Source organism: Berghia stephanieae, chromosome 4, assembly GCF_034508935.2.
Source record: "Berghia stephanieae isolate SIO BIC M18660-M18661 chromosome 4, UCSD_Bste_1.3, whole genome shotgun sequence".
NCBI classification, from domain to species: domain Eukaryota; kingdom Metazoa; phylum Mollusca; class Gastropoda; order Nudibranchia; family Aeolidiidae; genus Berghia; species Berghia stephanieae.
The window spans coordinates 86,580,314-86,597,680 of NC_088363.1; the positions used below are offsets into that span (position 1 = coordinate 86,580,314).

Consider the following 17,367-nt stretch of genomic DNA (forward strand, 5'->3'; position numbering starts at 1 on the left):
GTGCATCGACTTGCGAAGTTAACATTTATCTTCTCAGCGTTCCTGCTTCTACCCCACACTGGAGCGCAATACTCCGAGGCGGAATAGCATAGTGCTAATGCGGACGTCCTTAGAAGCGCTTACCGCGCTTGGTAAGCGCCCCAAGTTGATCCTGCCAACTTCCTCAGAAGACTGTTGCGTTTTCTATCTTCCGGGCAACTCCGTCGAGATCATCATCATCATTGCCTTTTTCACCCTGGGTCAGGGTATAGGCCACAGACAAACAGTTTCCATCCTTCCCTATCCTGAGCTATCTTTTTAATCTCATTCCAGGTCTTACCACTTCTCTGTATATCAGCTTCTTTAATTCTTCTCCATGTTCCTCGTGGCCTTCCCCTTGATCTTCTGCCCTGAGGGTTCCAGTCCAATACTTTCTTTGTTATAGTGGAGTCATTCTTTCTAAGGGTGTGTCCAATCCACCTCCATCGTCTTCTTCCTATTTCCTCTCCCACTGGTTTCTGCTGTGTTCTTTTCCATACTTCTTCATTTTTTATTCTATCCATCCATTTTATTCTGAGTAGCTTACGCATGCACCTGTTTACGAAAATCTGTACCCTCCTTATACATGCTTGTGATGCGTTCCAAGTTTCACATCCATACAGTAGGACAGACTTCACATTTGAGTTGAAAAGTCTTAGCTTTAGTCGAAGGGAGATATCTTTAGTTCTCCAAACTCTGTTCAAAGATGTGAATGCAGCCTGTGCCTTTCCTATTCGTGCTTTCACCTCTGCTTCCATGCCTCCATCCTTGTAAATTATACTTCCGAGATAGCAGAAAGTGTCTATTTCTTCGAGTTCCTGATCTTTTACTTTGATCTGCTCCCCTTGACGCGTACCTATCCTCAAGACCTTTGACTTTGCAGGGTGAATTCTTAGACCAATTGATTCCGAGTCCGTCGAGATGCCCCCGAACAAACTACGTCACTCAAAAAACAAAAAGCAAACGAATGGAAGAGGTAACCGATAGGAATAGGACGAGAATGCAAGAAAGCAATTGAAACTTCTAAGACAATCCTATTGAAGGAAAGTACACAATCAGTGAATCTTACACAACTAAATATGCATTTCAAAACCTGCAAATTTCAGCACACCTACTTTTGACATCTTGTTTACCGACTACATACTTATATTTTAAGCATTTATATGGCTCAATATCAACTTTAACTCTCCTTTCCTATCATTTTCAGTATTTTCCCAAGAACGGCAATCTTACCCAGGAGAAAAATGGATTTTTTAAAAACTCAAACAATCTCTCTAGAAAACAACTTTATGTTCTTATTAATTAAACAAAGATCATTGTGAGCTACAAAAAAAAATAATCTAAATAAGAACAACTGTATGTAATATCTATATTGTGTCGTAACAAATGTGACGATTTTGCTGTAGGTGGTAAGGAGAGGGTTAAAAAAGCGGTTTATGACGTGTCCCAAACGACAAAGCAACACCATGTACCCTGGGCGGGACACGACGCCGGTTAGGATGTACAATATTACATTTTTTTCTTCCACAGGCAACACTGTTAACGGCCAGGTACTCATTTTACACCTGAGTACGATGAGCCATGACGAGCCATTTCCAAGAACTCAACTATATACTATAGGTATGCCGCTCAGAGCGGTACTCGAAATCTAGACCTTCTGATCCGATGATTATCTGGGGGTCATAATGCAAGATCACATATCCACACAAAGTAAGTATTCGATCAACCGCGATTTTAAATATATAATATTATTGCGTCAAATGTTAGACATCTCGAGACTCAAGTGCTTTCCGTGATAAGCTATAAATATAATACCATGATATATAACGACATATCACGACACGACAAACACTGATAGTGAAACCCACTTCATTTACTCGTTATAATCAATTCTTTTAATATATGAAAATACTCTTCTGCCGTCTGTATGGATTAAAAGTGATATAATAACTATTTACTGTTTTTGTTATTGGCTGAATTATGGTTTTGAGCCTGAAACGTTCCACAATTGGTTATACAGTAAATTACTGTTTAAAACTCCACAGCTTCATTAAGCAGCTTTGATCTCTATTCACTATTCACAAAATTTGCAAGGAGACATTTCGGACGAAAAGTAAAAAGGTAGGTCACTCTGATTCTTTATGCTTCAAGCCTCAACACCTCACAAAAAAAATTCGTTCAAGCAAGCTGATATGTTATGACAAATTGTGATGTGATGCTACGTGTGTGACTGTTAAGGTATTATGAATCAAACACGAGGGTTAAGTATTGTTGTCTTTTTGTTTCTCCTGTGGTTTGCATGTTGAGAAGACACGACAGTGACAGAAAGAAATCCAGAAGTAAGGACAAAAAAAAAATAAAAAAATAAATAAACCAGCCTAGCCTGACTCACTGACTCTGACCCGTTTTTATTTTAATTTTTAATTCTCCTCACTCTTTCTTGTCCTTAGTATAAGTATAATATCTATAGAGTTTATAAAGGTTTTCCTTTTATACACGATGGAACCACCATCTGGCCAACCGTTTAAAAAAAAAATCTTACGCCTGCTACTCTGATTATAGTGTTGAATTGTACTTCTGTTATTATATTAAGTCTAAGTGACTAAGTGCCAGCCTGTTTTTCTGCTAATATTTCTTCTGTTTTGTTTCTCATCTTGTTAAGTAATATGTCTAGCATTATTTTGCTGGGGTGGCGTATGGGCTTATTGTTCTGTAATTATTGCATTTTCTTAATTGCCTTTTTTAGGTAGCGGTAGAATTAGTAATTGTGTCCTATCTTTTGGCCAGGAGTGCTGGTACTGGTAAATGAGTTAATGATTTTCTGACGGACTGACATAGAATCATTAGAATAAGAGCATTTGTTTCTTCTCCTACTATCTTTATTAGTTCCTCTGGAATTTATCTATGCCAGGGGCTTTTCTGATGTCTGATGGTGTGTCTTCAACTAGGTTCAAAGTTTGTAAGGAATTCTGGAAGATTTGTGTTTGAATCCGAGTTATAGAGTCTACAACAATATTCTGTCCAACTTGTCTTTACTTCATCTTGTTACAAGAAGGACACTGTTTTTATCTTCAGTAGCTCTGTTGATTTCTCTTGTTTGTTTTAAATTTTAAGTGAGCATTAAATTTTAAGGGTGTTGTATGCATTTTTAATGTTCCCACTCTTCATTCAAATGTTGATACTGGTGCATGGGTCGTTTATCCATTTTCTTTTGCATAGCGCATGCTTTTTCTGACTTAAGCATTGACCTGCTGCTGGTGTTTCCTAGTCTCATCGTTTTGGTGTTTATGTTTTTTCAATTCTCTTCTCTTGTCACACAAAATCTAGGACTAGGACGTCATTGGTAACCCATGGGCTGGTTTTCCTACGTTTGTGGCCTAGAATTTTTTTCTACAGATGAGAGCAGTACACTATTTATAGTTTCAGATAATGTGTCAATGTCGCTATCAATCAAATTCCAGGCTCAAATTTACCACTGACCTCTGCCTGAATTATTTCTGCGATGATAGGATCTTTCAATTTTTCGACATCAAAACGAATTTTGACGTCTTAATCCTCTATCGTTTCCAGTACCCAAAACATCCAACAGTGCCTGCCCAGTTAGTGTATGCAATGGTTCCTACATTTGCATACTAGTACTAGTCACCCTGTATTATTAATACGCCTTTTCTCGGCGCCTGTGCCAAAGATATTTTCAATCGTTCATAGAATACCTCTATCTCCTCATCGCTATAGTCTGAAGTTGGGGCGAATGCCTGTATGATCGTTAGGTTTTGAGGGCATGCTGCAATTCTGATTGATATTGGTGCGCATTCAATTACAGCGTTAGTGTATTCTTTCTTTACTATGAAAGCTACACCATGTTGGTGGATTGTGTCGTCTCCAGAGTACCATATATCTTAGGTCCGTCTGCAGTTGTAATCTCGCCAGTCCCTGTCCAACGTACTTCACACAAACCTAAAACGTTCCATATTCATGTATCAAATTCATGTGTTAATTCTGTTCATTTTCCTGTTGCGTATAGGGTTCTAATGCTAACGTTCCAAGTACATGGTAACCCCCGAACTTGGTAGTTTGATTTTGTGGCTTAGTAAAGTGACAACAAATACTTTCTGGCCTTTTGGTCAAAAGCCAATCATAATCCTTTGTAAAGGAGTAATAAAGTAATATTTTACGCCTTTAGAATTGTTTTAAGGAAAGGACAATTCATTAAATTAAGTTATAGTTATTTCTCAAATGTTAAGAGTTTGTGTGCACTAATACTGTTTGTAGTAATATATTACATAGTTTAAAATTACTGATATTTAATGCTATTTTGATTCGATTTGAGTTTGAAAGATGGGATGATACACTTTCCTTCTTTTTGGAAAATTGCCTTTGTTATCACTGATTGTGTTCTTGAAACTGTGAAGGTACTAACACCCTCATATGCATGATTTTGAGTTCTTTTTGTTTGAAATTGTTAAATAACTTAATTTACATAATTTGGTTGGTTTGAAATCTATTTTGGATCAGAAGTGAAGTAAATTCTACAGTGAAAAATTGACAAAATAACTTCAAATATAACTTTTGAAATTTATCCACATGTATCAACTTAAGGAGGTTTTTAAAATTAAAAAAAAATCTTCTTTACATTGAGAAATAAGATGCCTCTTTGAATCTAAACTGTTTTTAAAAAAAGTAGGATTTGATTTTTATAATGGTCTAAGTAGATTGACAGCAGTCGTTGTGTATTTTAAGTGACTAAGGGTGATTAACGTGGCACGAAGTAATACTTCCTCAAATATGGATGGGGCTCTAGGCTAGGCTCATATATAAATAACCTAAATAAATACATATTTTATTTCCTTTTTAATTACAAATCTTGTCTCTTTGTTTATTGATTGGCATAAATACATCATTTGTTAAGTTTTTGTTTGATGTTGACATTTTAACCTTTTATCTTTTTAATAGGAGTCATTGATCGAAGTTTAACAAAGTAGTCATCAAAATCAAGACCAAAGAAACTGTTAATTAAAGTGAGAGGAGAGGTGTCTGATGACTTTATGGATCTATAAACATTGAGACTAAAAGACTTTTCCTCTGCCATCATTTAAGCAATCACTATTCACCACAATCTGGGTAAGTTTGAGTCCTTCCTTCTTACTCGAGAATACTGGAATGATTTATAACCTAGAAACAATGCCAGATTCTCATTAGTAGACCACATCAGATCAATTCTGAATCGTTTTGTTTATATAAAAAAAATGTTTTCTTTTAGATTATCATTTGAAAAAAAATTCCTTCATTTTCAATGTAAATATAAATTGTTTGACCTGATAAGAATTGGACACTGTCTTAGGTAAGAATCCTCCCCATTGATTGGAAACAATTGTTCATAATCTTCATGTTATACCTTTTTTTTGTAACTTAAAAGATTTAAAAAGAATTTTAAAAAAATGGAATTGGTATTAGAGGTGAGTTTTTTAAATTAATTTTTTTTTGTTATAGTAATATAGGAAAAATATATTTGACTCTGTAAAGCATAATCTGAATGTTTATTTTTGTCATTCTTAAAAAAAATCAAAAACAAAAACAAAAACTTGAGCTTTTATACAGCACAACATCTATTTAACGTGCTTGAAGTGTTTTACATGGGGTCCCTGATCAACAGCAACACTTAACATGTAGGATGTGATATGACACCTGTTAGGTAATATTACAATTTTTTCGGACAGAGACAACGCTGTTAACAGCCATGTTCTCATTTTACACCTGAGTACAGCTCGAACCCATGACCTTCCAATCTGAAAGCAAGTGTCATGCCACAAGACCGCATAGCCACAAATTTTGACACATTCTTTAGAACTATTGAAATATAATTTTTTTTAGGTCTTTGTTGCTTTTGCAGGTGTTGTTGAATTACTTTAATCTGACATTCAATCTTACCATTATACTAAGAGAACAGCAATATGACTGATTTCAGTGGTTTATAGCACAAAGCTGGTACTGCTTTGTTCGTGAAAAGGTGAAATCTACATTTATAACCCAAAATAAAATCATTTGAGAAACTAATGGTTAAAATGTTCGATCTTTTCATCAAAGGGTTAATCCTGATTTTTCTTTTTCACACTTTGTTTTTTCAATCAGCCATATTCTATGACTTTCAGTCATTTGAGTCACCCAATAAAATGTTTTGGCTTTACCATTTGGCCAGATAACTTTTAATAGTAAAAATATTTGTAGTATTAGAATTCTATTTTCAGCTAAGATCTCCAATATTTTAATTTTATGTTCTTTATAATTATTCCAATTTTGATATAGGACTACAAGTAATTTCCTCCTGAAGTGGGTTATAAGAGAATGAGACATGTATTGGCCCAAAGAATTCTTTTGTTTGATGTTGTTTTTTGTTTTTTTTTATAAATTTCGTTTCACTGACCAGGTCATGCTGCAATGACAAAGCTTGTGCAAGTCGTCAAACTTTTCAACGCACATATATCATTGAGGTGCTTAGTGTTGTCCCTAGGAGCACTTCTATGTGTCTACCTGCTGATCCATCTATGGATCATTCCCACAGACAGCGTGTCTAGCAAATGGGAAGGCCGAATCAGATCGAAAATTCATTATGCAGGGTCAAAGGAAAGAAAACCTAATGTAAGTGAAACTTAATTATTGTTTAGAAAGATTTCCTTAGTTCTTTGCAAATTTTTGTTTTCTATGAATTTCATGTTTACTCTGCTACTATTTAAAAAAAATATTAAAAAAAAAAACCCCAACATTTTATGTATATAATTAAGTTCTTTAATTGCCATTGAATATGATGTAAAACTAAAAGGCATTTACTTTTATCATGATATTTTTATTTATTTTCAAAACTTCAGACTCTGCCAGATGGTGAGGGAGTATGGGTGAAACATCGTCATATCCAGGTTATGTCCGCTATATATGATCTACATTATAACAGATCAGATCATATGCGTGTGATGCTCCCTTCCTTTCTTCGTCATTCCTCCAACAGAGATTTTTATTGTTGCTTTTCATTTTTTTCCAGTCCTCATGAATATGTACAGGTAATATTGACTTAACAACACATATAATGTTATAATCTGAATCATTACCAGTTATTATAGTCTTGAATTTTGAATTGTCTGCATGGAAGTTTAACTTACAATGTAAGAGAATCAATGTCAAGAAGCAGGTTTTGGGAGGGAGTGTTATACTGAAATGTTAAAAACTTGCATTAATTTATTTTGTTTTCCTTATCGTATAAGGATAAAAAAAGAATAATAGTCCTCTTTACTGGACATGGTTATCTTGATAAAGTAATTTGCTTATTTTTATGAGTGAACTATGTCATGGGTGCAAGAGTCCCGGCTACAGCTGGCCTGCCGGCCGATTGGATTACCGCAAAAAACGTCACCGGCTTTTTGCGATTTGGATTTGATTGATTTTTTTTTTTTTTTTGTGACAAGAAACTTAACAAATTACTCCATTACAACCTTTGGATTAAACATACAACAATTGTGGACTACTATTATGAAGACTAGATGCTGAGATCAAGACTTCAAATGAGGAGGTGAAGTCCGTGAATCTTGCAGGCTTTTTCAGATTATATGTCTGGTCATAAGTAGACTTGCAGGCTTTTTGAGGTCCAGTTGCTTGCACCCATGCTATGTGCATTATAAATAATAAGATAACAAATATCTATCCATATTGAGACATGTACCCTATTATCAAATTATCAAGAAGAGCTTTGAGTTTATATTTTTTCTCCCACAATGTTGGATTTTTTAAAACAAAATTATATTCATGTATTCTTTCAATATGACCACCATTATCATGTTAATTACCATGAAATTTTGACAAAATGATATTGCATGAATGCATCTCGTTAACTGTTTGACACTAAAGTTGAAGAAAATCAATTTCCACACATCGTCTGGTAAATCACATTTTGTCTGTAATAATAATAATAATAATAAATGGCATTTATATGGCGCTTTACCCCATTGTTACAGACTCTAAGCGCTTTACAGTGATATAAAACAAAACATATTACAGTTAGACAAATTTGTGAGTAGTGTGTATATCTTTTAATTTGAACAAGGTTATTAAGTGATTCTTTTTCTCTTGGCAAAGAAATGGCTATTATTTTTTTTAATTACTTATTTCAGATACCAGCAGACCTTAACTACATCGATCTTCGCTTCATATCTGAAATACAAAATGCTGCCTTTGAATGTGTACTCAAAGGAAAGGAGGTGGCTAATTATGACCAGGTTGTTTTTTCTGCTGATTCTTGTGATGCTGATGTAACACTACCACTGAGAGTTGTATATCCAATACGAAGGACTTTTGAATTTGCCATATGCACCAAGGTAACAACTTTCATTACTTCTTCAGTTTTAGGAATGATTGTTTTACATTATAACAGATATTTTGGTATGAATTTTATTATACTTCTTTGACATGGACATCTCATGTTCAGAGTTTAACATTTACACTCAGTAATTGTATAATTTTTTAAATTTGGCATGCATCTGTATTTCCTGCTCTGTGTTTATTTTAATGATTCTGATCAGTGTTATCTGGACAAGAAAAAATATGATACAACGTAAAAGATTTTGACAGGTACAATTGATTTTATGGACTGATTGCTTGGTGATTCTCGCACTTAAAATAATTCAAGCAAAGCCTTCACTTTGAAGTAAGGCCTGTTTAGAATTTGAGGTTAGAGTTCATAAGATTAATATGTAACCCTGATACTAATATGAAAATCGTGGCAGCAGAAAGAATGTCATTAATTGAGGGGGGTGGTTAACAGGAAAAATAGAAGAGAGAAGAAGTAGAGGGAGATAAATCATGTATAACTGTTCAATGCTGGAGGCTTCAATATGTGGATAATGAATATGTTGATTAGAGATTTGGAGTTTTAAAAGAAGCTTGGTGACGGAGAGTGTTGGCGAGATGTCATTGCCATTGCCTGAAACAAACCTGGCACTTGATTGATTGATTGGTGATCCTCAGCATAGCCAGGTAAATCTAGTCTTCCAATCTTCACAAAAAAGGTTTTGACTATAAAAATATCGTCATCCAAACCCTGTCCTGAGTAATTCACAAACCAATTTTTCACCTTTTGACATCAATTTGCATAAAATGCGGAAAAAGGTATTTTAATTACAGTTTTTAATTGCTTCCATTTATCTTTTTAGTGTCAGTTAGGATTCAATAACATCACATAAAGCTTATCCTTTTGAAGTTCTCTGTTATGACATCCTTGACAATCATCATTATTATAAAAATTGTAACATTGAGTTGTTATTTTTGTTTTGTTTATTTTTTGTATGACATACCTCATCCTTTAGGTGGCTTACAACAGGCTAGAGCCCCAACTTTTGATCGAGTGGTTTGAGTATATGGAAGAAATGGGAGCAAGCCGAGTCTTGACCTTTCATACAAATCTTCACCCAGACACCCGTGCTGTATTTGACCACTATGAAGCTCAAGGTTTATTGCAGATGATTCCATACAAACCTCGGGTGATTAATGGTATGTTTATGGATTTTCATGTAAGCGTGTAAATAGGGCTTGAAAATTATTATTGAATATATTTTCTTTGATTTGCGTGTGATAAATTTGTAATGGTAGCATTGGGAAGGCTAATTATTAATCTTGTCATTGAAAAGCTGTTTTTAGGGACATTACAGTTTATATTTGATGTCCATAGCAGGATCATGTTATTCAGCAGATCATTTGCCACTTGGCAACTTGCATTACCACCCTTCAAGTAAACCTCATATCTTTATGTGATTAGGTCTTTAACAGTTACCTGCCAATAGGATGTTAATTTAAAGCCAATACAATACAATCCAATTTGATTGCACAGTGTTTTTTTTTACTAGTTTCTCGACTGAAATATCGGGACAAATTGATTTTTCTTTTCTTTACATTTATTTATTCAAGATATGAATGACACATCCAATGAAATATTTTCAGAGTAATTTTTATTTTCCTCGTTTTGTATTGAATTATTAGGAACGCAATCCTTGATTTATACGGAAGAGACAGCTCAGACACGCCAGGCACGTCATGAGAAGACTCTGACCGTTCGAGACTGCCAATACCGCCTGGCGGGCTATGATTTTGTCTTTACCATTGACTTTGATGAAATGCCAGTCCCTTTGAGGCCATATGGGTCCCTCAGCAGAATTTATGAAGTGAGTGGGGATTTATATTTTATCCAAGAAATCTGGATTAGACAAAGAGAACTGATGCCAATTTAAATCTTATTCTTTGTTATGTGGAAACCTCAAATTTGAGGACCGAAACTACATTTGATTTTTAAATAAATTAGCAGAAAAAAACATGTAGAACTTGATGAAGAATTGTTGTGTGTGTTATACCATGAAACTTGGTGCATAAGGATGTTATTGAATACACAGTGAAACCAGGGATGCCACTTTTCCGGTTTTAGCCGGAAATCCGGTTTTTTTACCACCAGCCGGTTTTAATCCGGAACCTCCGGTTTTTGTCTGTCGTCACTGTTCAAAAAAGAATTTTTTTTTTAAAGAAGAAGAAAAAAATCGCGGTAGTTTATCTCCGCCCATCCCCATCTGAATTTGCCATGTCAAACATTTCCCTCAAAATCACAATTATGTCTTATGTCATATTTTGACACCTGTGCAATAGTCTCGTGAAATTTAGTGACGGTCCCGTTTTTATGACGTCGGGCCAGACTGAATGGCACCAGATGTCACAATTGACACAGACGACCCGTGGTGTTCTTTGATTAGCTAGTAGTTGATGGTTTGGTTGAAGGGGAAGGGGAGGGACAACTCTCTCTCTCTCTCTCTCTCTCTCTCTCTCTCTCTCTCTCTCTCTCTGTCTCTCTGTCTCTCTCTCTCTCTCTCTCTCTCTCTCTCTCTCTCTTCTTCTTCTTCTTTTTTTTTTTTTTGATATAGAATTCCTAAGATCAATTCATAAATTATTCTCTCTTTCGCAACCATCCATTAAATCATCTGGTTATACAGAGATAATACATTAGCCTAGAATAAAGCAATGGTGGTTGGCTTAGTTTATTCTTCTGTCATTTTACCTTTTGACTATGGCTTTTGTGAGATTCCTGGGTTGTATTTATAAGCTGAATAACCACTAGGTTTTGGTAAAAAATAAAAGATATTGTAGCCTGCTTTATAAAGTAAAAATCAAAACAAAACTACACTTTCTGGCCTTTTATTTGAATAACATTGTAGGCCTTTAACATGTGGAAAGGACAATTCATTAAATGTTTACAAAAGTAAATTTATGTTTAATGATAAGAATGGATTTATACTAGTAATAGTATATATTACATAATACCAATACAAAACTATGTTCCTGTTATTTTTACACTTTGCTTGCGTTTGACCGATAGACTGAGACATTTTCCTCCTTTTTGACAAATTGCTATTATTATCACTGAATGAAAAACACTCACCAAAACCACTACATCATCCAAACCACTACTATTACAACCACCCCCACATCATCATCCCTACCAACACTACTACTGCAAATAACACCACATCATCCCTACCACCAGAACTACTACAACTACCTCATCATCATTCCTACCACAACTATTACAACCAACTACCACACAATTATCTCTAAAAGACCACCACTACTACAACCACCACCACATCATCATCCCTACCACCACTACTACTACAACCACCATCACATCATCATCTCTAAGACCACTACTACTACTACGACTACTACTACTACTACTACTACTACTACTACTACTACTACTACTACTACTACTACTACTATTACTACTCCTACTATTATTACTACTACTACTACTACTACTACTACTACAATCACCACCACATCATCATCCCTACCACCACTACCACATCATCCCTACCACCACTACTACTACTACAACTACCACTACATCATAATTCCTACCACAGCTACTACAACCACCACCACACAATCATCCATACGACCAGTACTACTACAACCACCACCACATAATCATCCCTACTCCAATCACCAAATGTAATTACACTTTCACCTTTTGAAATTCTCCGAGTCGTGTCAGGAATTGCTGCGAGACAAATTTTGGATCGCATCTCAGTGAATTTGAGTGAAGTTCAAATTTATAGGTTATGGTTGCATGGGTGGGTCATGATCTTCACAATGAAAAATTTTCTCTTTTTATGTGACCAGCCATTCTCACCCCTGATAGCTATATAATTTGTCTATATTTTGTTTTCATCACCTTATTTTATCAATTTGAAAACTGTTAACTCTCCTTTCTTTTGTGTGTTATTTGCTCTCAATTGCAATAATAAGTACTGAAACAATATTCCAAATTTGATATTTTTCAAATCCCTACAAAGCCCTTGACGTTGATTTGTATCTCGTCCGCGCAAGTTTTCAGGCTTTTTTTAATTTGCCTGGTGGCATCCCTGACCAAGTGATTAAAAGATCAGGGTTGTCAGTTTCTGCTGCCTAAAGAAGATGGGTGGAAGGAACTGAGGTGTTTGTTTGATCTTAATGGGGCAAATGACAAATCAAATTTCAAAGGAAGATATGACTCTCTTTCTCCCTCTGGTATTGAGTTGGAGTGAACCCAGATGCTGAAAATGGAACTTAAAATTTGGAATTATGAAATTTGAGTCAAATTTATACACTATATTGAAAAGAATGATTCAAGCTTTATAATATACATTTGTTTAAAATCGTAACTCCAAATAAATTGTTGTTTGGCAATCATGTGTTTCAAAACAATTGGGCCAAAAACCTAGACACTTATAATGTGTCAAAGCTTATATCCTTTTTTGTTGTTGTTGTTTACCTGAAATGAACAAAAAGAGTAAAAAAAAACAAACCCCAAAAATGAAATTTGATGTTGAGCAAAAAAAAGGGTACTTTGTCTTATAAGATGTGGTGGAAAACTAGTATCTTACCCAAAGGTTTTCACCAAATTGTTGCTGTCCAGGATTAAATCTGACTTTGTGTCTTTAGTCTCTTAACGACTTTAAAATAGAAGAAAAAGATATTCGTTTTATTTGCATCAGAAATAACATAGCTGTTAGGTATGGCAGACGCAATAGAATCGGGAAAGTTTTAATTACAGAAATGATTTTACTATTTTTATGTTAGCTTCCGTTTGTCATAAACACAGCGTTACAACTCATTAGAAATTTACTAATACATTGCTATTAATGAAAAGGAAAAAGAAATAAAAAACAAATACAAATAATTCATGAAATTACAAAATGATGACAAATTGGCATAAGATAAAAATTCAATGATCCTCTGATATAAAGCATTTAACACACTCAACCCTAACACCGACCATATCCGTAGTTTACCCGTGTTACTTTAACCCCATGCCTATTTATTACATTTTTCGGAGACAAATTATAGGCGTAGTATCAAAGTTAATGTCTTTAGTTTTTACATGTTAATGGTAGTTTAATAAAAATATCTATGCACCTGCTCATTTTTAATACATTTTTTCCAATTTTGAAAAGTAGCAAAAAAACTCTAGGATTGAGTGAGTTAAATAGATGTGTTTGTCAATGCTTTTTAAAAATAGCTCCAGTTTTTAATTCCAACTGAAGAGAGTGCCAAACTGAAAGAACAGCATAAACAAATGGCCTCTCCCTAGAATGCAAGGAGTTTCATTTTAGTATTAGTTATACTAACTTTTGCAAAGAAAGCATGATATGGACATACCTGCCTATTATTACGGACCGTCCGTAATTGTTACGGAAGTGTAAGGACAATTACGGACTTACGGAAATAGAAGAAATATTACTGATACAAATGGTCGCAACGTTAAATTAAAAAATAATAATTTTTTAATATAGTGTGTATAAATATTTTGTTTGAAGAACTGTAAATGGTGTTAATATATATAACGTGTAGAATTTTATAGCAGATGTAGTTTTTACTTACTCACTGACTTGATTTCTTATGAATATTTTGCCATGCTGTGGAAAATGGACTTTGATTGAGGCTTGACCCACATAAGTAGTAGGCCTGTATAACATGGTAAGTTTATTTTACATATATAAAAGGGTGTATCTATCATTATTTTTGTTTGCTTTAGTATTACTGAAATTTGACCATTAATTACTGATGAATTTTGTATTTCTTACTGAATTTGAAATGTTCAAGTAGGCAGGTATGTATGGAGTTCAAAACCAACTGTTTGTTACATTTTTTTCTATCCCAGACATTAATCAAAATGCACCCAGATGGCAGTGCATTTCGTCTTGATCCCATTTTGCTACCTCCAGAATGGCGGCAAGGTAAAAAGTCGTATGCCCTCTACCACTGGCAATATCATGATGGAACGTACATTGATCGCTACTGTACTAAATGGATGTATATTCCATCTCGGACTAAGTTTGTGGCCACTCATGATGTAGAGCCTAAACCAGGATACAGAACGTGAGTATAAGTAGACATTCAAAGAGATTCATTTTGAAATCGACAATCCAGATAAGAATAAGTCTAAATCTAATAGGGAAAAAAGGCATGACGGGTAAGGCTAAGGATTTTGAAAAGGGTTCTTTCCCAATCTTACTTACAATAGCCTTCATCTATGAGTACTCAAGTCATAAGCATGATTAGCTTTAAGTATGCCTGAGGTATGAAACATTTTTCTGATCAAAATTAATAAAATATTGCTGGAAAAAAAAATCCATCAATTTAAAATTATCGATTTATGATCCTTGATTTTATTCCTCTTCCCATGCATTATAGGTACATATTCTATTGGTGAAATCATATGTGATTAAATGGCCATGCAAGACGGTACAAAACTGACAATGATTTTAATAGGCAGGTTTGCCAGATTGTTGAAATGGCCCAGAAGTGATTGCTAGGGATGGATGTGTCGCATTTGTAACCAGATGTAGTGACTTTGACGTGGTGCAGGAGATTGGAGAGAAGAGTAGTAGTGGTAGGGCTATGGTTGTAAACAGAAGTCATGTTAATTACTGAGTGATCATGGAGTGGGATCGGGGATCCCAATAGCTCATTTGGAGAGTCCTCGCCAAGGGACACGAAGGGACTGATATCGATCCAGGGTGCAGTCGAGATATTTTCTGACACCCCTGTCCATCCAGCAGTGTAGCTGGGTCTGTTAGATCTGGTGGAAAATACTTTGTGATAGACTAGCATCCTATTGAAAGGGTAACAAGCAATTGCTATTGCCCCTTTCACGCTATAGAAACCGGGATAAACCCCGACCCCATGGGCCCAATTGTTCTGACCTTTTTTTTTTTCATTGTAGAAGTTGTGTTTTAACATTTGTTTTAAAAATTAATTATTGAAAAAAAACCCCAAAAAACTAGAGCTTTTATATGGCGCAATATCCACTAAATGTGCTCAAAGCGCTTTACAAAGAGTCCATGACCAACAGCAACACACAACATTTAGAACGAGAAATAACGCCTGTTAGACGATATTACAATTTAATTCCGACAGAGACAACACTGTTGACGGCCAGGAACTCATTTTACACCTGAGTACGGTGAGAGAATGTGAGTAAAGAGTCTTTTCCAAGGACTCAACTATGCGTTGAGCGAGGCTCGAACCCAAGATCTTCCGATCAGAAAACGAGTGTCATACCACTAGACCACATAGCCGCACATTTTTAAAACATTTTTTTTTTTTAAAATTAAATATAAAACGTTTAACTTTATTAAATCTTTCCTTGCAGGTATGCTTTACCCCAAAACATGCTGCACTTTCTTCACTTTCGAACATGTAAGCACAACTGGCATGACATTGACTGTCAGAACATTACAAACGCTATCACCAATGAGTATAGCTTGAAGAGATTCATGGGTTCTGTTCTTCGAAGGATACGGAAATTGCCCCTGGAAAGATTTGAATTGGATCAACGGTTTGTCAATATAATGAGACGAAATAGTTGATGGTCTATATATAAAGGCTTAGAGAAAGTGGAAATAGTAAATTGAAGTTTTGTGTATTTTAATAGAAGTCAAAAGTTATTCTAAGCTGCTAGAAGCTGTTGATTGTAAAAAGCAATAAACAAAATGAATTTTCAGGCTCAAAACCCTTCTTCAGCCAACAACGACAAAAACAATAAAATCATAAATCAATAACTTTGCACGACAGATAGATGTCTATCTGGTTTGTAAAGTTATGGATTTATTTTTTTGTTGTTGTTGGCTGAAGAAGGGTTTTGAGCACAAAATTTTCCGTGTTTGGTATTTTGTTCTTTTTTGAAGTTGTTAGATTGATTTTTGTTTATTACTTTTAATGTTTTACTAGAGAGGTCTGGGTTGAAAATTTAGCCTTGAAAAAGACTGGCAGAGTTTCATATGATATGATGGGGAATGGCTAGATTATAATTGCTTTCTTTACTTTGACTGTATTGGTCAGTGAGATTTTACATCTTCTTTTTGTAACAATAGGAAATTGGATGGAAGCTTCAATTTAATAAATGAAAACAGATAATGTGGACATTTTAGGTTACCCATTTACCAACAAAACACTAAGGGTGTTTCATTCATCGTGTTTTGTTTATGCAGGCGTAATCTGAAACGTCTACATTATCCATTTTCATTTATTAAATTCAAGCTTCCATCCAATTTCCTATTGTTATTTATTCCTTCGAGCTTCAATTAGCAACATTTTCATCATCTTTTTGGAAAGATGCAAAGTGTTTGTGTTGTGAATATTGTTTTTAACTTGTTTAAGATTTTATTGAGAGTGATCATATTCTTTGACATTTTTGATAATGCGAGATAGATCGATTTTTCATAAACTGTGACAATTTTATTTCAATTTCAATATATGATATTACAGATCTGTATTGTATATTCTTCACATTGAAGATCAGATCAGACTCAATATTCAACCAGTAAAATTATTGCTTACCTTAGCTTAGAATGTGATAATAATTTGCATTGCATTTATGTGCATTCATTCTTAAAGTGTATAAACATGTGGATATGTATAAATTATTGTTTAAACATTATTTGTCAGTAGCATATATTTTATAATCTATGTTTAACCTTTTTGTTATAGAATGCAATTTTTTCTGTTTTTTTGAATGATGTCAATAACTTTGTTCTGACCATGTATCTATAAATATAAAAATGGGCAAGCACACAAAGGATGGATACCCTTTAGGGAGATCTGTTAAACAAAACCGTATGATCATTCTTGGTTCAAAATATCCACGTTTTCTAATATAGTCTCGTTTCAATATCATAGGTATGTTCAGTGTTATTAACAGTGGCAATGTTTATAGGGAATGTAGGAATAAAAAAAAAAAATTTTTGTTGGTTGTTTTACAAGTAAATAGATTTTTAAAAATGT

General features: G+C 34.5%; 1 protein-coding gene across 1 annotated transcript; it reads left to right on the top strand.

The window, feature by feature from the left end:
• The first annotated feature begins 2,146 nt into the window (after positions 1 to 2,146).
• LOC144971471 (uncharacterized) lies at positions 2,147 to 16,081 on the top strand. The gene is made up of 9 exons (XM_078912413.1): positions 2,147 to 2,256; positions 4,972 to 5,139; positions 6,443 to 6,654; positions 6,882 to 7,070; positions 8,175 to 8,378; positions 9,366 to 9,549; positions 10,036 to 10,217; positions 14,243 to 14,460; positions 15,737 to 16,081. Exons 3-9 carry the CDS (start codon positions 6,454 to 6,456, stop codon positions 15,951 to 15,953), a joined length of 1,395 nt encoding a protein of 464 aa, XP_078768539.1. The 5' UTR covers positions 2,147 to 2,256; positions 4,972 to 5,139; positions 6,443 to 6,453; the 3' UTR covers positions 15,954 to 16,081.
• The last annotated feature ends 1,286 nt before the right edge of the window (positions 16,082 to 17,367 follow it).